The sequence below is a fragment of the Gopherus flavomarginatus genome, chromosome 4, assembly GCF_025201925.1.
Source record: "Gopherus flavomarginatus isolate rGopFla2 chromosome 4, rGopFla2.mat.asm, whole genome shotgun sequence".
Taxonomy (NCBI): Eukaryota; Metazoa; Chordata; order Testudines; family Testudinidae; genus Gopherus; species Gopherus flavomarginatus.
The window spans coordinates 112,644,555-112,671,515 of record NC_066620.1 but is presented as its reverse complement, the minus strand read 5'-3'; the positions used below and the strand labels follow the sequence as shown (position 1 = coordinate 112,671,515).

General features: G+C 40.4%; 1 protein-coding gene across 4 annotated transcripts in view; it reads left to right on the top strand.

Annotated features, from left to right (window-relative positions):
* The window catches only part of PDE7B (phosphodiesterase 7B), a 708,282-nt gene that overhangs the window by 122,957 nt on the left and 558,364 nt on the right, over nt 1-26,961 (top strand). For 2 of the 4 annotated variants that reach the window (XR_007773895.1, XM_050949718.1), the window contains exon 1: nt 26,186-26,582. The exons of the other annotated variants lie outside the window; for them this stretch is intronic. Coding sequence is in view for 1 of the 2 variants with exons in the window: in XM_050949718.1 (XP_050805675.1) it covers nt 26,345-26,582 (238 nt within the window). In the remaining variant the exon portion in view is untranslated. Of the gene's footprint in view, nt 1-26,185; nt 26,583-26,961 lie in introns of those variants that run through there. 4 annotated transcript variants of the gene reach the window in all.

Here is a 26,961-nt window from a genome sequence, read left to right as displayed (position 1 = left end):
GAAGCACTGCAGCAGTGAGTCTCAGAGCCTAGGTTTACAGTTTTGGGCTCATGCTGCAGTGTTGAAAGCAGCTGTGTAGACGTTTGGGCACAAGCTCTGAAGCCTACCCCTCTCCTAGATTTCACAACCCGAGCTCCAGCCTGAGCCCAAACATCTACACCACTATGTTTAGAACCATAGTGCAAGTCCTAGTCTGTCGACCTGGCTCTGAGGCTCACTGCCACAGGCTCCTGCTTGCTGTGTAGACATACCCGTCGTGGTTGGGGAAGAAATACTGATGGGGACCTGAATGGATCATGTGTACTTGCAGGATCTGGTGCCTCATGGCATTTTTCACTCAGCCTCTAAAATCTTTAGGATTAGCTCTGCCGAAGGGCCATACTAACGGTGATGAAAGCTGCAGCTAAAGAGCATTGAATGATTAGGGAATTTCTGAAACAGCACATTATAACTACTCCCTCCCAACATTCAAGTTACAGAAGGAGATTCAGCTGGGGGGGGAAGGAAGGAATACTTATCCAGAGCATTGCCCCACAATTTCAGCCTGAATTCTGAATGTCTTGGCTTTTATGTATATACAATATGTATGTGAGCATTAAATACACTTAAATGGAGGTCTGTAATGCATATTAAGCAGCAATAAGTGGGTGGAACACGACTGTATTATATAACAATAGTTATGTACAGTACAGCAGAGACAAAGAACAAAACTTATATAAATCTTGCTAAAATGGATGTACCCAACCAAATGTGAAAAAAAAAAAAATCCATGACATGGTGTGAATGATCCCAGCTAAGAAACATGACTCTCTTTTACTTAGCTCTTAAATCTTTTCCAACAAAAGTTAAAACCTCAGGCTGTGATTATGGGTGACCAGAAGGAGACATCTTAAAGGGAACATCCTCTATTTTCAGAACACCCTTCATTTTCAGCTGTTCATTGCATCCTGAAAATCAGACCCCTCTAAATTGTCTCACATTGGGTTCCCAAAAGCTGAGGCATCCAAAATCAGCAGTCATTTTTGAAAATTTAGGCCTGTGTTGTAAAATCTACTGATTCACAGAAGTAGGAGGATTTAATATCCATATTTTAAAAATGATATATTTGGATTTTTTCTTATGTAAACAACCATTTTTTAAAAATGGGAATAAATGTCTGCTGCAGGGTGGAAAAAGACACATTGGAAAGTACACTTTGGGAAAACACATAGACTTTATAGTTACATGCTGAGGACAACTCTTTGAGACTGTATTAACTGCAACTGTCCAAGCAAGCCAACTGCTCTTGCTCTGAAATGGGAAGAAAGCCCTATCTTTTGTCTTTTCCTCACCCCGTACTGGACACACACATATCTGGAATGAATTAATAAAATGACTGTATTTGTGTCCTGTTTTGTTTTTTTTTAGTTTCTCAACTCAGTTCATGTGAAAAAATGTTTGTCATAATTGCTACCAGAAGTACTATACATCTTATCATATAGCAAACCATGTAACCTGTGCAGCAATAGTGTGAACAGCACCTGTTTTGTACCCAGTAGGACAGAAAATGATTTGCTTGCAGATCATTTCAATGCCATAGTACCTGTTGCAAATTATGAGAGGAAAGATAAAGCAGTTTCTGGTAGTATATCCATTTCTTTTCTTGCAAGGTGGCATGTGTGGGTCATCTTGATACCATGTCCCAGTCTCCAAGCAGCCTCAAACCTTGGAATCTGTGAAGCAGATATTGAACTGCTCGGAAATGCACTACTTTTGTCCTCTGCAATAGCAGGTCCACCACTAAAAGCAGGATTAGAGTTAAAGATGAAGACAACATACTCTGTGTTAAATGAAGGGAAATGATTTCTTACATGAAATTGGTGAGAGGAAAAACTGAGGCCCTGACCACTTGTGATCATTAAAGAGCCCACAACACTTTTGTTAAGGATTGGGTTCTTAGTGCCAGTGTCCTAGCCAAATTTTAGTTGGGGCCACTACATTCAGTCTACTATAAATTTTCCGTTGGTATTTAATTGCGAATGCTGCTGCTATATACACATCCTGCCCAAACCATACTGTAGTCATGCTGCATGCTTTTAAATGGCTATGTTCCATTCAGTGCTGGTCACTTTTCAGTAATGGGTGAAGGGCATGGTTCCTGTATACCAGATGTAAAAATCTGTGAAGAACTTTGTCAGAATAAAAGGAACTATATATGTGCGTGCAAGATATTATTTATTATTGTTAAATAAAAGGAGCCAAATCCAGGGGCATGCTTAGTGCCTGTTGAAAACTTGCAATTTCCATTGACTTCTCTGGCATTTAAAGGGACTCAGCACCTGTCTGGATTTGGCTCAGAGATTTGATTCCTGCAGACTTGAGGTGGCTTAAGGTCATACAGGCTTTGATGGAGATAATGCAGGTCTGCCAATGATAGTTAACTTGTCTTGCAACCAGTGAAAAATGATTGAAGTGATTGAATGTATTTTTCCTCCTGCCCCCCTGAAAAACTTCATACATTTTGAACATTTGTGATTTATTTGTACTATCCTGCCAATGACACCCAAGCCATTTGAGGCAAGAGAGTAGTTATAAATCATAATAGCTAGGGATAATCACTGGATTCATCCTTTTGAAAATACAGACTAAAGCTTCTATCTAAGATAGTTGGGTGGCTTCCATTACTATACTATCTGAGCACCACACAATCTTCAGTGCATCTATCCTCCCAATACCCTTGTGAGATAGGGAAGTGCTTTTATCTCCATTTTTCCTAGGGGGGAACTGAGACAGAAAGAAGCTAAGTAACTTGCCTAAGGTCACACATGAAGTATGAGGTGGAGAAGGGAACTGCACCCTGGTCTCTGTCTAATGCCAGAACTACGAGACCATTCTTCTTCTCTGAGCCAGTTATTAATCTTGATCATCAACTTCATTCCTATTCAATCATTGGCCTCCCTGCTTAGTCTGCCAGCAAGCATTCTAATAGTTATGATGGTGTGCCTGTTGTGGACCCTTGTCTATGTGGAACAGGACTGAGACCACCAACTCTAGTCACAAAAGCCACCAAGTAGCCACTATTTATATGGTGGTGACCTTGGGTGACTATCACTGTGGCTTGGATTACTTTACTACTAATAATCCATAATCATCATTTGTATTATAATACATTTGCTTTGATCAAACTTCATAGGCTTTTCCAAATCAAACAAACCAAGTCCTGCCAGCATCAACACCACATAAAAAATAATAGGAATTATATGTGAAAACACGGCACTACTTTTCAGCACATTCGGGGTCATCCTGTGCTAAAGACTCCGTAGCAGTAAGAGCCTAATCTAATGCATAATTCACTGTCCTTTATACTATCTCTATGAGAATCATTAAGGAGAGGAGAGGGAAATGAACACAATGAATAAAGTGAACACCCATCCTGGAAAGCATGGATATTATGAGAGGTGGTAAAACACGTCCAACTTTGAAATTTACTAAGTTCTATGCATTAGAACAGCTACTACCAAAGATTATTCTGCAGAGGTTTAATGTCTGTCTTATTTTATCACATACATACTTTTAGTATTGTTGATGCATTAAATTTGGGGAGGAGCAAACTTTAGAAGCTATGGTGATTCAGTTCCATTCACATAAGCATCTAGAATTCTGAATGCTTATTTCAATTTATCCAACACCTTTGGCTTGGAAATCAGACTGGAAACCTCAAGCCAGAATCTTTCTCATGAGATTTCCTGGCTTCTGCCTAACTGGAAATAGCACAATGGCAGCTTTTTCCTCAGTATTTTGGTCCTTCCACTTCTGGTCCCAGTAGAAACTGAGGAGCACAGCAGTCTACAGTTTATTTATTATTAAACGTAGTGGAACATTTTTTAGCATCAAAATAAATAAATAAACTGGTTAAGTTTGAATTGTAGCCAACAATATGATCAGTTCCACCTAGGCAGTGGCTGAACAGTTTACTGCTGCTTAGTGCAGTTTGTCTGCACAAAACATGCTTATGTTGTTACCACCTAGTTTTCCCTCCCATGCCTCCCTTTTTGTTTTACACCCACCTAATGAATCTTCTATTTAGGACTGAAAACTTTTTGCTGCAGGAATTGTCTGTACAATAGCTCATACAATCAGGGTCTGACCTAGTTGAGATTTTCAGGCACTACTCTAATATTAATGATCATTTTATCCAAATTGATTTGCCCCTCCCTAACTGAAATATATTTGCATTTGTCAGACAATTTTTTTTTAAATAGGCAAGTAAGAAAACTACATTTTGTTTGGTGCTTCATACAAAATGGTAACCTTAATGTGATGTGTGTGCTGAATAAAATCTTTATTTCTCTATAAGACTTCAAAATCTCAGGTACAAAATTGGTCACTCTTTTTCATCTTATGAAGAAACAATGTAACAGAATCTTCTCTTGACCCATGTCAAATTGCAATTTTTGTTAGCCACCAGTGCTAAGTTATGCTAAAGTAAACTATGTATGTGGCATAATTAAACACAGGTCTTAACGTTCAATTAATACCCGTCTCGTAAGTGGCTGACTCTTTTATTATCTCTTTCATTTAAAAAAAAAGTAACTGTGGCAAATGCTAGTGATCACTGACTGTATTTAGTGCTCGTTCACCATTCATTCCCTCTCTTTGGTCTCTCTAATTTACTATTGGCTGAAGAAGGAACTCCCTGTCCGTTCCTCTTATCACAGTCCATCACATTCCTTGGTCTTCTCCCTCAGTAAAGGGGAATGAATTGCAGAGCTACTAAGGCTGTCTCTCACTAGGGTTGGTGGAAAGTTATTTGAGATTGTTATGGGGATTGCCCTGCTGCTCTCTGATCTATACCATGTACAACACAAATGTAAGCACACAAACTTACAATCTATGCATGCATATATATAAGCACATGCACACACCCAGATTGCCCAGTGGTAGTTGCTGCTGCTTCATAATGTCAAAAGGAAAATGTTTGAAAAATGTAAATGTTAGATCTGGTTAAAAAACATCCATCAGTTTTGTCAAAATTGAAACATTTTGATGAAGTTTTTGATGGGAAAAGGTCTAAATCATGTTGACTTTTTCACTTTGTTTCACTAATGCTGAAACATTTCATTTCAATGGGGTAAAACATTTCATTTTGACTTTACCCTTTCAATTTGTTTCTACTTTTATTTTATATTAAGATATTCATCAATACTTATAATATAAAATATTAAATATAATGTATAACATTATAACATTAGACATGTTTACCTTAGCCAAATAAACATTGTGACGCTATCAAAATGAATTGATTCAACACTGTTGAGACAAAATGATTCAATCATTCTGAATATAAAATGTTTAGAATTTTCATTCTATGGAAATTGTGCTTTTTGTTCTGATTCTGAACACAATTTTTTTTTTTTTGAAATATTGGCATTTCCAGGGGAATAGAAATTCCGGGGTTTGTTTGTTTTTACCTGCTCTAGTTAATATTTTTCTTATGTCAGCAACTGTATTTATGTCAGCTGTTGAACTTAGGAATGATATTTATTAAAAGAGACTGGTCAATTCACAACAGAGAAATGGAACTAGCAGGCAGTCATAGATTGGCATACATTACTGTTCAAGCTGTAACTAGAAAAGGGAAATGTATATTCATGCCAAAATGAGACTAACCAGTAAGTACACACCCAGGGCCACATTCTGTCCTCGGAGACATGCATGCAGCTCCCACTGGAGTTACACATGCACAGCTGTTCAATTAAAAACCTGAATATAGTTTTTTTAAAAATCGACTGATGTAAAGACAAATGTCAGCAAAAGAGGTGCAATTAATTTTCCAATTCATTGGCATAGGAAGCTAGTAGCATAACAGGATGAAGCTCTTCTAGTATTTGATGTTTTTTCACTAGTCACACAATCTGGTAAAAGTTATATCACTCCTTGCATGCTAACCCTACTAAATTGTTTCCTGTGCCAATGTTCCAATTGAATTTGGCAATATTTGGAAGATTTCTTTCTCATTCTGAAAAAACAAAGTTAACTGTGGTCGAAATCAGTCTCATCTGGTATTACTTGACAACTGATATGCTTTTTTTAAATGACAAAAAAAACTATGTTAAAATAAGATCATGACAATGGGTTTAACTGAAGCCTGTACAGAGAGATCTATTAGAGTTCAGAATCAGTTCCCAATAAAAGTTGTGGAAACTCCATTACTTGAGTCATTTGAATTTGCACTGGAGAACAAATGTAGGAATATTCCATAAGAAACAAACTAGCATTGGCAAGAGGATGGGATAGAGGACCTTCTTCTGTCTCTGATTTCTGTGATTCTAGAAAACAGTAATGAGCACTTCTATAGCACCTTCCACTGGCAGATCTCAAAGCGTTAGACAAATATTAATGAATTAGTCCTCAAAACACAGTGCCATGCACACGGTGAATATTAAACTTTCACGACATTTTGTCTCCAGAAGTTCCATCCTTTGAGCACTGAAGTTTCTTTGCCTTGCCCCATGGCCAGCAAGAATGATCTCCATTTCTCTGAGCATGATCAGTGCTCTTTAGGCATCAGAAGTGGTGTCATCTTGGCCAGCAACTATCTACATAGAGGCAGCACAATACGCTTTCATGCTGGGAATCTGAATTGGGTTCCTGAGCTGAGTTTTTCACTATGGCTGGCAGAGGCAAGGAGGGTTTCCTCCTGACCACTTAACCCTAAGGAAGGGAGTGCCTCTTATCACTAACAGGCAATCCCCTCTGGCTGATCATCAGCCTGGCAAAGATGAATAGGGGAAGAATCATAGCTAAACCAACCATAACTGAAATGGCAAGTTGAATTTTTATAAAGATAGTAAAAAGAGGATCCTAGAGGACAAACCCCTAAAAGGCTTTGCAGCCTCTGGTGCATCCACATGACAAGCAGATATCCTCTTACACTATGTTTTCACAACAGTCCCCTGCCCATTGTATTATGCAGAGGTCATGTCTGTGCCTCTGATGATAAATGACAATATATAAGTAGTCACTGAGTATTAAGACTTGGCCAAGTCAAAAGAAAAGGAATCCTGATGCCTGGGTTTGAAATCATTTTTACTTATGAGATAACTCACCACCGCTTCCCTCATCTAAGGTAAGATTAAAGTCTTGGGAGGCAGATCAATTTATTTGTGAAGTTACTGATTTGTAATCAGTTAAAAAAATTATAATGCAAGCCGCAGAAAAATGTATAGAGAGGAAAATATATTCCCTGCGACTGTGGAGTTATTGAACAGATAATTTAAGGGGCAGAGAAACTTCCCTGGATTTTCCTTTTAAAAGCTTCTGAGGTGCTGGGACAACTTGGATACTGGTGGAGGGAGGGACCTTTTGTAAGTCTTGTGTGTAAGTTTGGAGGGATTAGATTTGTATTGGTAAATGTCAATAAACATCAGTTTCACGAAACGCACACAAACTTATGAAAAATGTTTCCATTGGAGATCATCAAAATTTACAGCTAGGCAAAATAAGCAAAATGCCGTTTGAGAATTTACTAGAGTTTGATTTAAAGTTGATTTAGAGTTTGTAGGTGATGTTGACAATTTGTCTTTTTAATTGTTATAAAGGTTTAACATTTTGAATTTCAGAGTCTGCTGTTATTAAATAATTGTCTGATACCCTCATAATTTCCTGCAACTGTAAAAGTTTAAAGTGATAATTTTTAAAATGCTTAAAACCATAATTTTGCATAACTATAAAATATAAATAGATTCAAAATAAGAAAAAATGCTTTAAAATAATATTATCCATCAAAATTATTTTAAAATTTTGAATTCTGCCACGCCTACATCTGTGTTAACAACATGCATATTTTGCCTTGTAGATAATGTAAGGAAAGAAATGTCTGTGTACATCCAGTACAGTATTTACAAACCTCAATAACAAAACTAAAGCTGTGGCTACACTACAAGCTAGAGGTACAATTCCCATGTCACATAGACATACTTCTGCTAGCTGTCATCTGAGCTAGCATGCTAAAAATAGTATTATAGCTGCGGTAGCATGAACGGGGCAGTGACAGCACATGCTAGCAGGCCTGAGTTCATACCCACAGGGTTCGGGCGGGTTTGTTCTCAGGGTGGCTAGCACTGTGCTGCCGCTGCCTCTGCAGCTACACTACTATTTTTAGCATGCTAGCTCATATGAGAGCTAGCATGAGTGTGTCTACACAAGCTGGAAATCACACTTGTATTTCTTAGGGTAGACATAGCCTTTATGATATGTCTTTTAGTAAAGCTTTTGATGTTGCTATTTGTTCAGTTGGGCAAGATTTTAAATATTATGTGTATTTTATAATAGAAATATATTTCTATCATGCACTGTGCAGTGTTCTGAACAATGTGTAATTGTGTGGAGTGAACCATTGAGAACTGAGAACTTGGAAAACATTGGAAAACATTTATTGTTTTACATAATGTCAGTGTGTCTTGGAAAGCACGCTGCAGCTGGAACTCAATTACTGAGAGCAGTCTGTCCAAATATCTCTGAGAGAAACATTCTTCCAGAAGCCTTCTTTCCATCTGCAAATGTAGAGGGTGCCATTAACCAGTTGTAGATCAGTGTTCATCAAGGACTTTTCTATACTGTCACTGAGCTTTTTCTTACCATTTCTCTCTAGCATTTCCATCAGATCTACTCCTCCAGTGGTAACAAAGGTGGGAGCTCTACTGTAGACGAGGTACCAGCATCTGCTTCCATAATCACCACATTGTTTACAGTTGCTTTCAGCAGGGTAACTTGCCTACACTAGTGTTGTCATTGTTGCTAACACCAGAAGAACTGCACCGGAACCAAAGCAATGGTGAGAAATGCTAAGAAAATGCTCATTGTAGATACAGCCCAGTTCTTCCATCCTGAGAATCTAGCTCAAGGGGAGTTCAGTTTAACCACAAGTATGTTTGTGCATCGTTGTTAGCACTTTCCCACGGTTTCCTGGATGCAGCTCTGGTCCATCCCAGCAGCAAACTACGTATATTACTGTCATGCACGGAGGAAACTGGGGTAAGCAGCCATATGTGCCTTGCGTGAGACAACAAACAACCTCTGTTATGGGACCTCTCGCTGACATTGCATTATCAGCGACCATATGTGCAGATGGAATGGGGACACATCAAGTGTGGTTATAAACTGAAAATGACGAATATTGGTACTACAAAGTACCATAGATAATTATATTGTTCATCTTCATTGTGTTCCGTGTACAAATTTAACTGCCAACCATGGAAACTCAATCTGGGATCTGAAATTAAAGCTGGGTTCTCCCTGCTCTTTACTTCAACACCAATACAAAAATTCAGAAATCAGAATTTGTCTGACAGTTTTACTGATGATGCAAAAGGCAGAATAGAATCCAGTTCAGTCTATTATAGCCTTATTGGCTCCTGCATTGCAAACAGAAATTCATTTTTTCTCTTTGGGAGAAAACTGTCCTTGTGCAGAGGGCCAGCATGAGGCCTGTCTGTCACTAAAGACCCATCTAAACTCTCAAACTTGGCATAAATGGGCTCTGTATGGGGTTGAATTTCACCCTAAATTGGTAAAGTCAGCAAATATAAATTCAAGACAGTGAGCAGATTTAGGAAGTGCAGATTTAGGAAGTGAAGCATTCTAAATATTTTAAAACTTAGGAAAAATGTTCAGCTGTAATGTCAAAGAAAGGCATTTCATTTTAAACAATGCTTCTATTCAAGGGACAGGATTATTTTGTCTTGTTTTCAAAGGTGAAAAGAAAGATTAAGTAATCAGCTCTTTGTAACGTCTGAAGTTATCTCATTTCCAAGCGAATGAACTTCCCTACAGTTATTACAGTATTCATGCCCCATTTACTGTTGCTGTACTTTGCTTTCTAGGAAAGAATGTTAAGCCAGAGATCACCTAATTTGCCAACATTCTAGATACACACTGTTTATCATCCTGAAGGGAATAAGTAAAAGATCTTTCTGAGTTCACAGCCAATCTCCACACTGTCTGCTCCAGAAGATATGTAATACTAAGGGCATCTTTGGCCCATTTTTTTGTCAACGGCATTACTTAGACTTACTACTGCCAATGGCAGGAGTGACACCAAATATCTTCTGGTCAGCCAAAGTTCTAGAATATGATATAAACTATTTTAGACTCTTCCCATTATTTTTCTAGCTTTAAAAATGTGGAAAAGATGTATTAACATTTGCAGACTCCTTTCCATGTGCCAGGAGTGCTAGGAATGGAGCTAGCAGCAGAGGCTTGCTCTAGGCAAATCAGCCACTACCACCTACTGATCAGGGTAAGTAGCAGCTGAAACAGGAAATACATTTGGAGTGCAGCAAATCATGTCTGTCAGTTTTGCCTTCATAATTGTTAGACATTTCGGCCCTCATTCAGCAAGGTGTTTAACTATATGCCTAATTTTAAGCACATTAGTAATCATATTCACTTCAATGAGATTATGCATATGCTTATATAACCGGGACGGGAGATGCTGAGGCAAAATGCAGTATAACTATACATTGTCTGGCTATACTGAAAAAAAGACAGGAGACACTGGATATGATTTAACCAGGATGCAACTTTATTATTAGATGTCTGAGAATACCTGGCAGATAAAAGGTGTACAGAACAGGTAACTCCATGATCATTTCAATATCTAGCCAGGGGCTTCTGCCAGCCCCTCCTTTTTCCATCCTAGTCCCCAGCCAACCCATTGCTGGAACCTTATCATCCCTCTCCTCAAATGAGGGGTAAGGTGAGCTATAAAGGAAGGGGATTGACTCCCTGCCATGCCAGCTATAGGAGCCCTGGACTCCCTCCCAGCCCCATTTCACTCGTTTAAAAAACACCTCCTTTAATTCCTTTACCAAGCCATTTATCCAACTGTCTCCCTTTCCTATAGCGTTCCTGCACTGGACAACCACCCCATTCTGGCATAATGAGTTACACCATCATTGCTTAACTCGCTTCCCTACTCATCTTAACCCACTGTGGGGAAGGTCCCTGAGAGAGGGTCATCATCACCATGCAGCATCTGTGCCTCTCTCTCAACCGTACCCTTACAGTGATATATTCAAGGGTGAAAGTAAAACTGAGCTCTTACCAGTATAGGGCCAGCTATGCCCCCGCCCCCGAAGGTGCAGGGCCTCAGGCGGAAGGGGCGGGACTGGGGTCAGCATACCCCAGCCAGCCCAGGGCTCCAGCGGCGATTTAAAGGGCCCGGGACTCCAGCCACAGCAGCAGCTGCTGGAGCCCCGGGCCCTTTTAAATCATGGCCCCAGGGCAGCTACATCTTTTGTCCCCCCTCATCAGCCACCATGGAGGCAAAAGAGGCAATGATATTAAAGCCCTGCCACGGCAGCACTTTAACATCCCTGCCCCTTTTGCGCCCCCCATCAGCGGCACTGCCGGGTCGTCACTGCCCCTTTTGCACCGCCTCATCGGCTGCCTTGCTTTAAGCAGGGTCCTTAAAGCACTGCCGCAGCAGCACTTTAAAGTCAGTAGTGTGGGCCGGTACTCACCGCTACTTTTTACCAGCACACCGTACCAGCCCGTACCACCTTACTTTCACCCCTGGATATACTCCTTCCTCCAGCAAGCCAGACAACACCCCTCACTCCCCCCACTTAAGGTGCAGTGCAATCACTCCCCTTCTTCCTGCACCTCAGCTTAACTCTTTGCTAAAGCGCAGGTCGGGTTCTGGCTTTTCAGAAAGCATTACACAGAGTTAAACTTTGGGGTTCTTGTTTGTAAAACCCTGAAAAATAGATGTTAATAGTCCCCAGTCCATTTCAAAGAGAGACCATCATGCACTTTCTTAGTAAAACAAATATTTAATTAACACAAAACACATTGTGAATAGTATAAAATAATGTAAATAGTATTTGGAATACTCTGTATAACTTTTAAACAAAAGCTATCAGACAGTAGAACTACTGGTGTTCCTTATACAGGCTTCCCCCTTTTGCTTCTATTAAAAACATTCAAATGTAAGGCTTCAATGTAACATTTTCTATACATTAGCACACACATCAGAACACACTCCCTTCCGATCATCCCTGAGATGATTTCTTAGTCTTTATAGTGTGGCCACAGGGTGCGTGACCTGGGCTGCTTAGAGCTTGAGAAGAATGGGAGCATCTCAGTTCTTTTCCACACACTTCAGAACCTGATCAGCAAACAAACAGTGTGGAGCTCCACAGCTAGGAGCATTCCAGCCCTCGGATTAACACCTAGCTCATCCTCTCAGTTGCTGGTAAAACAGAAATCTGCAGCCTGTATCCAAAGTGGTGCAGTGTTTGGGATCAGCATATAAAATATCAGCTTCCTGGATCTCTGTGAGTATGTCTACACTTCAATAAAAGATCTGTGGCACAGCCATGGCTGGCCTGGGTCAGCTAATTCAGGCTTGCAAGACTCAGGCTGTGGAGCTAAAAAATGCAGTGTAAACATTCAGGCTTGGGCTGCAGAGCCCGGGATGAGTCTCAAAGTCTGAACGTCTACACTGCTATTTTTAGCCCTGCAGCCTGAACCCCTCAAGCCTGGATCGATTGACAGAGGCTCTGAGACTCAGCTATGTGGCTTTTTTATTGCAGTGTAGAGTTGCCCTCTAAGCTCTCACTTTATAGGCACCATCTTTTCCCCTTCAGCCCAGCTAAGTCAGACAAGAATTCACAAACTCCCATGTCCCTAAGTGCTGCCTGTTCTTTCTCTGTAGCTGAGACAGAATCTCCATTTACAGCAATTAACTGGTAGCTAAATGTAATTTCCACAGACTCTGTAGCCACTAGAAGTGTCAAATGCTCCTCCCAGGTTTCCTTCTAGATCCATAAAACACGCTGAAGTGGACCAACACTATCCTAGTGGGATGCTTCCATAATAAATAAAGCTACAATAGCACTCACCTCTGTCCGGCGTGGTTCAGGGATCGGGACCCATTGCTCACAGCAAACACATCTCTTACTCCTGCGTTACTCATTGAGGAGGAACAAACAATAACAGAAAATGTGGAAATGGCAGAAGTGCTAAATGACTTTTTTGTTTCTGTTTTCACCAAAAAGATTAATAGCAATTGGATGTCTAACAGTGAATGTCAGTGAAAGTGAGATAGAATCAGAGAATAAAATAGGGAAAGAACAAATTAAAAATGACTTTAACAAGTTAGATGCCTTCAAGTTACCAGGGCCTGACGTAATACATCCTAGAATACTCGAGGAGCTGGATGAGGCAATATCTGACCCACTAGCAATTAACTTAGAAAAGTCAAGAAAATGGGAGAGATCCCAGAGGACTGGAAAAGGGCAAATGTAGTGCCAATCTATAAAAGAGAAGAAGATCAACCCAGTGAATTACAGACCAATCAGCTTAACTTCAGTACCTGGAAAGATAATGGAGCAAATAATTAAGCAATTAATTTGCAAACTCCTAAAAGCTAATAAGGTGATAAGTAACAGTCAGCATGGATTTGTCAAGAACAAATTGTGTCAAACCAACCTAATAGCTTTCTTTCACAGAGTAACAAGCCTTGAGGATTGGGGGAAGTGGTAGATGTGGTATATCTTAAGTTTACTAAGGCTTTTGATAGTGTCTCACATGACCTTCTCATAAACAAACTAGGGAATTCCAGCCTAGATGGAGCTATTGTAAGATGGGTGCATAACTGGTTGGAAAACCATTCCTAGAGAGTAGTTATCAGTGGTTCCTAGTCAAGCTGGAAGGGCATATCAAGTGGGGTCCTAGAGGGATCGGTTCTGGGTCTGCTTCTGTTCAATATCTTCATCACTGATTTAGATAATGGCATAGAGAGTACACTTACAAAGTTTGCAGATGCTACCAAGCTGGGAGGGGTTGCAAGCGCTTTGGAGGATAGGATTAAAATTCAAAATGATTTGGACAAACTGGAGAAATAGTCTGAAGTAAATAGGATGAAATTCAATAAGGACAAATGCAAAGTACTCCACTTAGGAAGGAAGAATCAGTTACACACATACAAAATGGGAAATGACTGCCTGGAAAGGAGTACTGCAGAAAGGGATCTGTGAGCCATAGTGGATTACAAGCTAAATATGAGTCAATAGTGTTTCAAAAAAAAAGCAAACATAATTCTGGGATGTATTCTTCCACTCTACTGTGCGCTGATTAGGCTCAACTGGAGTTTTGTGTCCAGTTCTGGGTGCCTCATTTCAGGAAAGATGTGGACAAATTGGAGGAAGTCCAGAGAAGAGCAACAAAAATGATTAAAGGCCTAGAAAACATTACCTATAAGGGAAGATTGAAAAAACTGGATTGGTTTAGTCTGGAGAAGAGAAGACTGAGAGGGAACATGACAGCGGTTTTCATGTACATGAAAGGTCATTACAAGGAGGCAGGAGAAAAATTGTTCTCATTAACCTATGAGGATCAGATAGGCCTTAAATTGCAGCAGGGGCGGTTTAGGTTGGACATTAGGAAAAAGATCCTAACTGTCAAGGTGGTTAAGCACTGGAATAACTTGCCTAGGAAGGTTGTAGAATCTCCGCCATTGGAGGTTTTTAAGAGCAGGTTGGACAAACACCTGTCTGGAATGGTCTAGATGATAATTAGTCCTGCCATGAGTGCAGGGACTGGGCTAGAAGACCTCTCAAGATCCCTTCCTGTCCTAAGATTCTGTGACTCTATAATTAGCTATTGAGTCCACAGGGCTGTTTTAACTCTTGTATCTGTACCCTTCCCCTCTTCCCCCCCACCCCAACTGACTCAGCAGTCAGAAGATAATTAGGATAGTACCTGCCATGTGGGTTGCCCACAATGAAAACTTCCTGTAGAGCCTCAGAACAGTTACTGAACAAGTTCTAGACTTTTCTGATTCTGAGTTACCCTGCCCTACTCTCTACATGTGTGCAAAAACACAGAGTATCCAACTATGTCATACCTAGAGTACAATCTAGACTAGTGAGTAGCTGTGTCACCTCTAACCTGGGGTGCCCTTTACATTGCTTTTCTGTTGTTGCTTCCACTCCTGGACTGTTCACAGTCAGCCTCTCGCATGTAAATCACTCCCAATTATGTCTGTGTGCACTTGCAACCTGCCACTCTTTCTTACCTGTTGTCCCTACCATTTCCTTTCCTATGTGCATATAGTTTCCCCACCTACTGTGGGAGAATCTAAGCACCAAAGTCACCATGCTGACCTTTTCTTAATTTTCCAAAGCAGGCAATGGAAAAATTACATAACCTCACTGTTTCCAATTTGTTCTGAAGTTCTGTTTATTCCTTTACCACAGGCATTTTTGTTTTGCTAGTAGTACAAATTGTTAATCATCAAATGTGCAATCTCTGTGGGTAGTGAAGCAAGAGATTCAGTGCCTCATCCTCTTGAACTCAAATAATCTTCTTGCGTCCATTCCAAAAACCTTCTCCCCAGGAGCCTAGTCCAGTGCTCATTGAAGTCAATAGAAAGGTCCTTGTTCATTTGGAGTTGCATCCTGGACCCATAGAATAATACGGTCTGTCTCCTCTGGCTAGATTTTGGACATCCCGCAGTATGGTGCTCACCTTAAATGAGATCCTCTATTAAGTGGTGCTGCACCCAGAAAAAGGTAATAGACAATGAATTGCATTATTCTTAGTAGAGGTTCATCTCACTAGTCTTGACTGAGGCAGTCACAAGATGTTGCACCAGCTGAACATGCATTCAAAGACTGATTAAAACATAACCCTGTGCCCCAAATATGGATAGATGGTTGTTTCTTGGAGGTCCTCTGTCCAAGTACTGACCAAGCCTAACTCTGTTTAGATTGTGAAATCTGGCTCAGTTGCAGCACAAGGTGGGGTGGCTGAATTTGGGTATATACATAATGCACATTGAGAGGAAAATGTATTTAAAAACAGATGTTTGCCTCCGTTTTCCTTGTGCATATCTGTGTGTATATATCTATATCTATTTATAGAGATCGACATATAGCTATATAGATATAGATGTATTAGGGCTGTCAATTAATTGCAGTTAACTCGGCGATTGACTCAAAACAAAGTAATTACAGTTAATTGCAGTTTTGATTGCAGTTAGGACTAATTGTTGCTACCTTTTCCTGAATATTCTGTTCTTTCACAACATCCAAGAAATGTTCTACATGAGTTTCAGCGTAATATCTCTCTTCAGTATGCATTACTATTAAAGCAGATAACTGCAGTGTCCACGCATCATCAGTCAGGTGTGCCGTGACTCCAAGATAGCTGTCATTCCTCAAGGATGTCCAGTGATCCTAGTCAAAGCAACAGCTAGCACATTTTTTTCAGAAGCTCCAACTTCGTAGTCTTCTTGTTGTGATATAGGTCATGTATTCGTGATGCAGTGGTTCCTCGGGAGGGCAAGATGGATGACTAATTGGAAGATGCACTTTGAATAACATCTCTCAGCCCTCTGTTGTTTACAATGTTGAGTGCTGTGCAGTCCATAGCTATCCACTTAGTAATAGCACTGGTTAAGATGTTGTACTTTGTTTGATCCATCGGTTTGTAGCAATCCTGAAACTCTGTAAACATACTCTGTCACGGCTGGTGCGATTCATTTGCTGTTGATGGGTTATCTGTACCACAAGAACTGGAGGTAAAAGCATGTTTAGCATGTAGGTGGTACTGCAGATTTGAAGTACTTCAATGGTATTGGAACTTAGCCTTGCAATCACTATACATAATCGTCTTTTTATCTAGTACGATCAAAACTGTGATTAATCGCAACTTACTTTTTTAATCGCTTGACAGCCCTACTTATCAAGCTCAGTCTTGAAACAAGTTAATTTTTTTGCCCCCACTACTCCCCTTGGAAGGCTGTTCCAGAACTTCACTTCTCTAATGGTTAGAAACTTTTATCTAACTTCAAGCCTAAACTTGTTGATGGCCAGTTTATATCCATTTGTTCTTGTACTACCACTGGCCCCTTAATTTAAATAGCATCTCTCTCCCTGATGTTTATTCCTCGAACGTATTTATAGAGAGCAATCATACTTTCCCTCAGCCTTTGTTTTGTAAGGCTAAACAAGCCAAGAACCTGAAGTCTCCTCTTGTAAGGCAGTTTCTCCATTACTCTGATCATCCTAGCAGCCCTTCTCTGAACCTGTTCCAATTTGAAATCATCTTTGTTAAACATGGAGGACCAGATTTGCACCTAGTATTACAGATGAGGTCTCAGCTGTGGCTTGTACAATGGTAATAACACTTCCCTATCTCTGAAATACCTTGCCTGATGCATCCTAGGATTGAATTAGCCTTTTTCACAGCTGCATCACATTGGCAGCTCGTAGTCATCAACACCTAGGTCTTAATCTTCCTCTATCACTTCCGACTGATAAGTCCCCATGACCTTTCACTTTGCACTAAGACTGTCAATTAAGGATTAATTCACAGCACAATTAACACATTAGTTTTTAACACATTAATTCCACTCTAGAGGCAGCAGGGGACTGGAGCCCCAAGCCTCACAGGCAGCAGGGAGGCTGGAGCCCTGAGCCCAAGAGCTCTGAGGGCAGCAGGGGAGCTGAGGCCTGGAGCCCTGAGGGGGGCTGAAGTCTGCAGTCCCACACCCTAAGGGTGGGCTGAAGGCTGGAGACCTGAGGGGGACTGAAGTCTGGAGCTCCGGAGGCAGTGGGGGAGCTGAAGGCCAGAGTCCCATGGAGGGGCTGAAGGCTGGAGCACCCTGCCCCAAGAGAGGGCTGAAGTCCCAAACCCCATGGGCCTGAAGGTAGGGGATCACAATTTTCTAGTGGGAGGGGGGTTCCCACTTTTTTTAAGCCCAAAATGGGGTCACCAGCACAAAAAGTTTGAGAAACACTGCTCTAAAGTTTGATGATGTTTTATTTTTGAGAGAAGTTATATTAAAAAAAAAATCTACATTTGTAAGTTGCACTTTTGTAATAAAGGAGTTGCACCATAGTAGTTGTATGAGGTGAACTGAAATATTTTCTTTTATTTATCTTTTTTATGGTGCAAATATTTGTAATAAAAAATAATATAAAGTGAACACTGTACACCTGGTATTGTGTTGTAATTGTAATCAATATATTTGAAAATGTAGAAAACATCCAAAATATTTAAATAAATGGCATTCTATTATTGTTTAACAGTGTGATTAAAACTGCAATTAAACACAATTTTTTAAAATCATTTCACAGCCCTAATATTTATATAAGTTAAATCTTATTGAATTAAGTTTAAGTATCTTAGGAGCTCATATATATATAATTTAATTCATAAAGAGACAAGATGGGTGAGGGAATGGCTTTTATTGGACCAAGTTCTGTTGAAGAGCCAAGCTTTCACATTTACACAGAGATCTTCTTCCGGTCTTCCGCTCTGTACGAGCTCAAATGCTGGTCTCTCTCACCAACAGAAGTTGGCTCAATAAAAGGTATTCCCTCACCCACCTTATCTCTCTGATATGCTGGGACCACCACAGCTACAACACTGCAAACAACAATGGTTTAATTTATGTCAGTGGCATGGAGCACAAAAAATCATAACTGTTGAGAGTAGGAACAACCTCCAGATTCCAGTTGGGCCTCACTTGGAAAATTGAGTTCAGTTCTGAGCCCCAAGTGGCAGGCATGGCAATTTCCTGCAATATCATGGTCAAACTTCACTGAATTAATTTAAATCTTATTGAATTACGTTTAATAATCTTAGGAACTCATATTAAAAATGCAAATGTTTAAGTGTTATTTTGGGATTATATATAAGTAGAAGACTTGACCTAATGTGGACCTTGGGAAGTGCTATGATTTTCAAAGGACTCTTTTAAACAATGGGCTAAGACAAGAATGTAAGTTAATTGAGCAAGTTTTCTTGGAAATATTTGGGAGGAGGAGAATGCAAATGCCCACCTCAACACCTGGTCTTTTGAAGCTTCAGCCTGGGGAGAGGACTTCTGTCTACAAATTGCCTTTTCCCAGGATCAAAAGGTCCAAAGGCCACAAAGGACTAACTCACAGACTCATGAGTGTTCTTGTTCTGAACCTAAGGAGTTATTAACTTGTAGCCACAGGGGTTGGTGAAATTTCAAGAACTGTTCACCTGCCAGAGCTCTTGTTGGAGTTGGGCTCTGGTGAGCTTACTAGTATGTGTGTAAGGGGGGTGGGCGTTTATATGTTTTCTCTGTAATGCTTTTACCTTAAGAATACCTGTGCTTGCTTAGGAAGAACTGTTTGATAACCTAACCATGAAAATTTCATTATTTAGAGCCTCTGAGGAAGGAAAGCAAAGCAGGCCGGCTGAGGCAGTGTGCATTGCTGGGGAATTCACAGTGTAAACAGGAAACTGTGCAACCTGAAAATACCCAGGGTCAGGAGAGAAAGAGACGTGGGTCTCTGTCCAAGAGAGGTGATGGCTGAGGACCCAGGAATCTGGACCATGAGAGGGAAATACAAGTGCAGTTGCCAGAAATGGAGATATCCCACATCTTGGGAAAAAATTGGACAGACAAATTGGATGGGGAAAGCAATAAAAGTGACAGGAGCATTGGAAAAAATGGGATGCTATAAGGAAAAGTTAACAGAGATGGGCATGTTCAGTCTAGAAGAGACACATAATAGCTGTCCACAAATAAGTGACACCTCGGTCTCTTCTATTCCCTGGCTGTAGCACACAATAGTTTAGTCTCTTGAGGACTGAACTGCTTTAGTCTAACTCAAGTTATTGGGCTTAATATGGGTATCTGGATGAAATTTAATGGCCTGTGAAATACAGATCAGACTAGATGATCCAATGGTCCCTTCTGGCTTTAAACTCTGTGAACCTATAAGTAAAGAGGTGTTCATAAATAATCAAGAAATAACAATACGGAGGATTGGGAGCAATTATTCGTATTAGTCAGTAAGGATAGATAAGAAGTAATGTGCTTAAACTGTAGCAGGAAAAATGTAAGTTAAATACTCGGAAAAGCAGTGCAAGTTGTTAAATCAATGGAACAAGCTGTCAAGGGTGATTGGGAAACCTCACCTTCAAGGCTATGCGCAAGTCTGCCTGCCTACATGTCTTCTTTGATCTTCCACACATCATCTATATGTCACTCTTCTCTCCTATGTGCATCCTTCACCAGCTCCCGTTTTTGGTTTCTTGTCTTTCTTTTCAAGCCGCTGCACACACGCAGAACTTTCTCTCATCACATATGCCAAGTGCCTTCCTCCATCTGCAGATCACTCCTTTTCCCTTAACACCCAGTTCCATGTAGCTTTCTACGGTCAGTGCCACATACACATGCTATCTCCACTCATTCTTGATGTTGGACAATTATCCCATTTATTGCATCTTCATGAATTAAGGACCCTCAAGGCAGGGACAACGGCAAGTTTTTCAAAAGTTACTAGTGATTTGGGGTGACTCTATTTTGGGGGCCCAACGTGAGATACTTTCAAGGGTCTTGATTTTCAGAGGATGGGCGCTAAATACTTTCTGAAAATCAGGCTCCTTTTAAGGTGTCTCAAGTTGGACCTCCAAAAATTGGGGCACCTGAAATCACTAGTCACTTTTGAAAACCTTGGCTGTTTGGTTTTTTTTTACATGTTCAAGATATCACGTATAGTATAAACAGATAATAAAAGTCATCAGCTGTGTCAAGACAACTGTTTGGGAATGTTTAAGAATAACTAAATCAGCCAAGGTGTAGTGAGGTGGATTAGATCAGTGGGTCTCAACTTTTCCAGACTACTGTACCCTTTTCGGAAGTCTGATTTCTCGTGTACCCCTAAGTTTCACCTCAATTAAAAACTACTTGCTTACAAAATCAGACATAAAAATACAAGTGTCACAGCACACGATTACTGAAATACTGCTTACATTCTCATTTTTACCATATAATTATAAAATAAATAAATTGCAATATAAATACTGTACTTACATTTCAGTGTATAGTATAGAGAGCAGTATAAACAAGTTGTTGTCTGTATGGCATTTTAGTTTGTACTGACTTCGCTAGTGCTTTTTATATAACCTGTTGTAAAACTAGGCAAATATCTAGATGAGTTGAAGTACCCACAGAAGACCTCTGTGTACCCTCAGGAGGACACATACCCCTGGTTGAGAACCACTGGATTAGATGACCCACTGGAGGTCACTTCCAATCCTAATCAGTCTGGGTTTTGGTTTTGTTTACATGTATACACCAAGGAAGGAGTCCCCCTTTCCAAGCAGCAGCAGGAAAGAAAGAACAGGAAAAAGGCTATTGGACTTCTCATTTTGTTCTATTGACACAAATGGCCAAAGACAGCTGAATGCTGAGGAAGCCTTCAACAAAGCTGCAGATTGGAGGTTTCACTATCACTTACGGTACTGGGGAGCAGGAGGAGGTCATCTCTGGGGAACGAGGCTTAGGGTGGGCGCGGGGGGGAGGGTGTCTTTATTCAACATTACTTTACAGCTTTTGTGTGCCTGGACTGATTTGTTGTGGGAGAGCTGTTGGAGACAGTAGATTTGGCACTGGCCATGGCAGCTGAGAGCCAAGAGAGAAGTTCAATGCCAGCTTAAACCCTGGCTTCATTCTTTCGCTCTCTTCCACCACCACCCCCCGCATTCCTCCCCTTCCCCTGCACCCCACCGCACTTTGAAGGACAGAAGAGAAAGAAGGAGAGAGAGAAACTTGCAATGAAAACCAGAGCACTGGGTTAATGAAGCCCATGCAGGCTGCAATAGACTATAAAGATACACACAAGGCACTTACTCTACCATCTGGCATGCAGTTCTGCTGCTGCTGCCCTTACTACATAGTTTAAAAGGAATAAGCAAACAAGTAAAACTTTTTAAGAGATACTAATTGCGAAACACAAGCCATGAATCTGTCAGCTTATTCTCTTCCCTTCCCCCCCTCCCTTCTTTTCCTCGAGCCTTTTTCAATTCTCATGCCTATCTGTGAAAATGCACACTGCCTTGTCAGGTTTTCAGAACTGACTCATTTCATCTATTTGTTGCTAAAGAGGTGTTGGGGCCAAAGCTATGATATTTATATTGTAATTGCTTAACCTTCTTTTACTCAGAGCGATAAAGTAGTACATTTAGCAGCAACAGCAAATGACCCATCTTTATTCTGTGGTTTGTTTAAAATCTGGCCCACACTGATATGGAAGCAGGAAAGTTTTAGGTGAGCTGAGCTTGTTCAGTGATTTTTTAAAAAAAATTCGGTAACAAATGGTTGGGCACGTTTCTCTGTGTTTTGCATTCATCGTGCATTTGTGATGCTCATTTTTCCTGAGTGGGGTGAAATATACTGTCTTGGGGTCAGCCCCCCCAACTTGTGAAAATCATTATATCTTAATTGAAATCAATGGATCTATGACAATTGACACCAATTGAGGCTGTGACCCCCTGACATAAAACCTCTCAAGCTAGTGCTGAAGAAGATTTTTTGATGATTCATGGGTTTGGAAGAACATTATCTCATTATAAACATTCCTCTTCAGCAGCTCTGAGCAAGCTGGCCCCTTTCTTATGATAAAGAAGCCAAAAGAAATGTCAGTCAGCCACAACCAAAACCTTTTGTCAAGTAGGATGAATAAACTCTGCATTCCAGTTAATTTTGAGGCACCTGTTCAGTTAAAACCTACACTTATCATTCTGTAAAATGTAGATTCTCAAGGTGCAGTTCAGAAACAGAATGCAATAAGTTTCTCATCAAACACACTTGTATTCCAGGACTGTGTCCCCATTTCAGTCTTGTATGTGAATATCCATTTGTGGTACTGCCAGGACTAAAGCTGAATATTTTTTGGTTCACTGGCAGTTCTGAAAAAAAAATTGTTTCAGGTCAAACAAAACATTTTGTTTAAATTTTGGGCATTTGTTAACGTTTTAAAAATAACATTAAAGGAAATTTTTAAATGAAAAGTCATTTCAAATAGAAACATTTCCTTTCATAACTAACAAAATGAAACATTTCAAATTTTTTTTACAATTTGTTTAGCAAAATTGATGCAAATTTGCAAAGTGTTTCAGTGTCACCAAATCTGCATTTTTTGCCAAAAAGAGCCTTGGTCAAAGATTTTTGCCAGCTCTAAGGACAACTGGGGAGATGCAGCTTATCCAGTACCTTTGTCAGTATTAGCTATTGAACCACTGATTTTGGCCTGACTTGCCAGTATTAATTCCCAGCTATCTTAATTCAGGCAAAGCAAAGATCTTCAAAAAGTGCATTATTTTTGGGAGTCCAAACAGTGACCCTCAAACTGACCAGTGGCACCTAGAAAGAACTACATTCTGCCAAGAGCAGCAGGTTTTACATGCCCTAGTTTCCCTAGAAGTAGTATGTCTTGTGTGTGTTACAGCTATTATATATATGGTACTTTTAAAATAAAGTAGTTGACATGACAACAGGTCAGATTTTCAACCTGATTTTCACTAGGCCTTCTCTCTCCTTCCCCTCCCCTCCACCCCCATCTGAAAAATTGCAGGTGCAAATAACTACAAAAAGAACGAAGGTCATTTGAATTCTATCTATTTGATTCCATTCACAAATTAGGTACACAGCTGCCTGCAATGCAGACACAAATTTGCAACCCCCAATTTTGAGGATGCAAAAAGCAAGACCAGCTCTTGAAAAACTAGAAGAAGAAAGCAGTGGTAGGCAGACCACAGAAAGTTTGGTGATTCAGGTTGGATGTATGGTTTGTTTAAGCACCTAAATGTTCAGATGCTTATCTCAAGCTATCCAGACTTCTTTGGTCTACAAATATTGAGCTGGACCAGCTTTCTTGATTTCTGGTACTTTCTGTTTCCCACCAAGCTGGAAATACCACAGGGACAGTCTTTCTTTCACAGTACTTTGGCACTTCTGCTTCTTGTTCCAGCTGGGACCAGGAGGTGAAGAGGTGAACAAAAAAGAAAAATAATAATTGGGAAAAAGTTAACTGAACATTTTTGTATCTCAGAATTTTTTTTTAAAAAATCAGCCTGGGTTTAATTTGCACATTAGGCAATAGTCTGGGTCATTTCTTACTTTAGTTAAACCAGTTCACTCCTCCTTAACAGAAACATTGTTCCTTTAAGAAGCTTCAGTGACTTGCTCCAATAATAGAAAAACAACATGAAACAATCAAAATAAAGCTATTGAAATTATTTCAAGTTGGGATAAAACAATAACACTCGTCCTTGTCATGGAAGTGCAGCCCTGTGTTCTATGAATGTGTCAGTGCTTGTGGTATATTACATCTATTTGTTTTCTTTGTTCTTAACCCATTTGTTCCAAGGGTCAGGATATCCTGATGCTAAGCGCTCCTGCAAAATAACATTACAACAACAATGGTATAACACTTAGGGAGCACTTCACTTTTTTCAAACCAGGGCTACCTAAAAGCACTGACTAGTATATCATATTCAACAAATATGCTAATAATACAGCACCACAACCCACATTAAAAATAACCATATTTTTGAAGAACATTGCTGTCTCTAGTCTGAAGTGGGAACAGAAAAGTAAACATGGCAAAGGATGCTAGAACAGTGGAAGTATCATGCTGCTCCTGTTGATGTTGGCATAACAAGGAAAAACTTATGCATTCTGTTTTTTATACTTAAGGATGTTAACTTTCAATTCATTCACTTGGATTCCGACCCTTCCCGCCCCCCCTCCAAAAAAAAAAAGGAAGAACCTGTTTGTTTGCCAGTTTATTTTTCCATCTGGAAAAGAAACAGGACACTGAATTTAACCAGGAAAGAGTAAGTCTATTATCTATGGATAAGAGGAAAAATTAAAATGCATGTTAAAATTCCTGTTAAGTGAACTTTCTGTGGTTTTATTCAAAATAAAAAAGTGGATAGTACAGTAAACTGACTCCATGCCATCAGTTCCTTCCTGCACCCCTAAACAAGCACCAAGGCTGAATGATAACCCAGCACTAAAAGGAATATAGATTGAGAATGCAGACTGTATCAGAACAATGAAAATGCCAGACAAAATAAAGGGTCCTGCTACTTGGGAATGTGAAGCAAAAGGGAGAAGAAGGGATTGTTCTAACAGCTGTCTAACAAACAATGCTCAGACATGTTTAAAAATGTCCCAGTAACTCCATTTGCTAGTGAAAGTGCTACAGCTGCAATACCCCACCCCATTTCTGTGTGGGACAGAGCTGTTCAGAGCAGACACCAGGCATCTTTTGTTTTGTCTTTAAAGGTTGGCGATAATAATTGTCTTCTGTGTACAATCAGTGAGTGATCGCTAGCCACCAGTTAATGTCCTCACATGAACTTATTCCTTCAGTCAGATGGAGCCTTGCACCTAGCAGCCAAAATAATATGTCCACAGTGGGACCTCCCATGGAAAAGTGGAATTTCAACAACTTAATTTCCCTTGCAAGTCAAGCCCTGGCATTCCATTCTTTCTTTTATGATTATTTTTCTTCAAAAATGAAATTTAAAACCAGAGCTGTTTGTTAAGATTACACAACAGCATCAGACTTGTGAATGCAGATCTTCCCGCTTTCCTGATTCACTTCTTTCACAGTTAGCTTTGGAATGTGAATCAATGTTATTTCCCTTGCAGCTGAAGGGCAGCTAAGGTTACAAAGGGATTTGACTAATAGGCCAAACTCCCTTTGGGTTTGCTGAGAAACAAATGACAGAAAGGAGGAAGAAGACGGAGGTGGGTGGGCAGGAAGCCTGCTTAATTCCATTACTGTGTAGATAAATTCAAACAGCCTTCTTAATATCTTCATCATAATGCGGTCATTAGTGGAAAGGAGTGATGGCCTTCTGCCAGTCTAGCCAGCGAGAGGCAGCTGTGAACTGGTTCTGCTGGGCTGCTCAAGCTTCTCTCTGTTTGCTGAGGGCTGCTTTAGACTGCAGGGCATGATCTGGTGAAGCTCTTTTTTTTTAAATAAACCAGCAGCTGTTTACCTGATAGCTCCTGATAACAAACCTGTAGATGAAAATGTTCCTCCCCTGCTCATTTCAGCATTTTGCAGTAGGGTCACAATTCCTGAAAACAAACAAACAAGCAAGCAAGCAAACAAAAAAATAAGAAGAGAAAAAGGGAGGAAAAGAAAATACCTCACTGGCTTCTCTCCCCCCCACAGTTTTTTTTTTTTTGGCTGATGTTCCAGCTGTAGCCTGGGATTAATTAGGTGTTGTAACTTGGAGCCTGAGACAGAGGGTGAGTGGAAAAAAAAATGCATCTATATCTTAATCTCTGAGGAGGAAGAAGTACAGTAACTGCTTCAGCTCACTCACCAGTGGGAACCCTTGGAAAGCACATCTCTTCGCGGCGTTTGTCAAGAGGCAGTGAGGCTGCAGAAGCCTTTTCCTTAGTTGTGGGGGCCCATTTTTATTATTTTCATTTGTGTCTGGCTAAAAAGTGTGTCCCTAGTCCAATAGCAGGAGCAGCCCTTTCTGGAGAGCACAGGACAGGATGCCTGTGCTAGACAGGTTTTTTAATTCAACAGAGCTGGGCAGGCTGTGGAGGACAGGGGAAGAGCCAATGCCCTTTCCCATGGGCAGCCTGCCCAGCTATCAGCCGGGGACTCTAGCCTGCGAGTTGCCTGAGATGATCAGGATGGTAAAGCTCATTTGGAAATCCAAAAGTGAACTACGAGGGACCAAGCAAAGAGGGATTTTGGAAAATGAAGATGCTCTGGGCAGTTTATCAGGTACATTTAATATGTTCAATAAAAGGTGTAGTCTCATCTAATCATGCAAGCTGCTGGTTTCATAAAGTGGGACTCAAGCACCCAAATTGTGTGTATGCATGTGTACAGGGGAAGGCAGTGGCTGAGAGAAGAAGTGTGGAGCTTTGGGACTTAGGGGTTGTGACTGACATACTAATGTATTGAAATCCTGTACAGCAGTCTGAACCCACTTGCTCAGGGGAGTACCTGTTTCATGACAGGCAAGTGAAAATAACAGGATTATTTTCACCATCCACCCTGATGGTAAACAGCAGGCGAGTAGGATTTGTGCCTGGCTGATCAATCTGTATGACAGCTTTGCAATGCTGCTCTAAAAATATATGTGTGTTTAACACAGGTT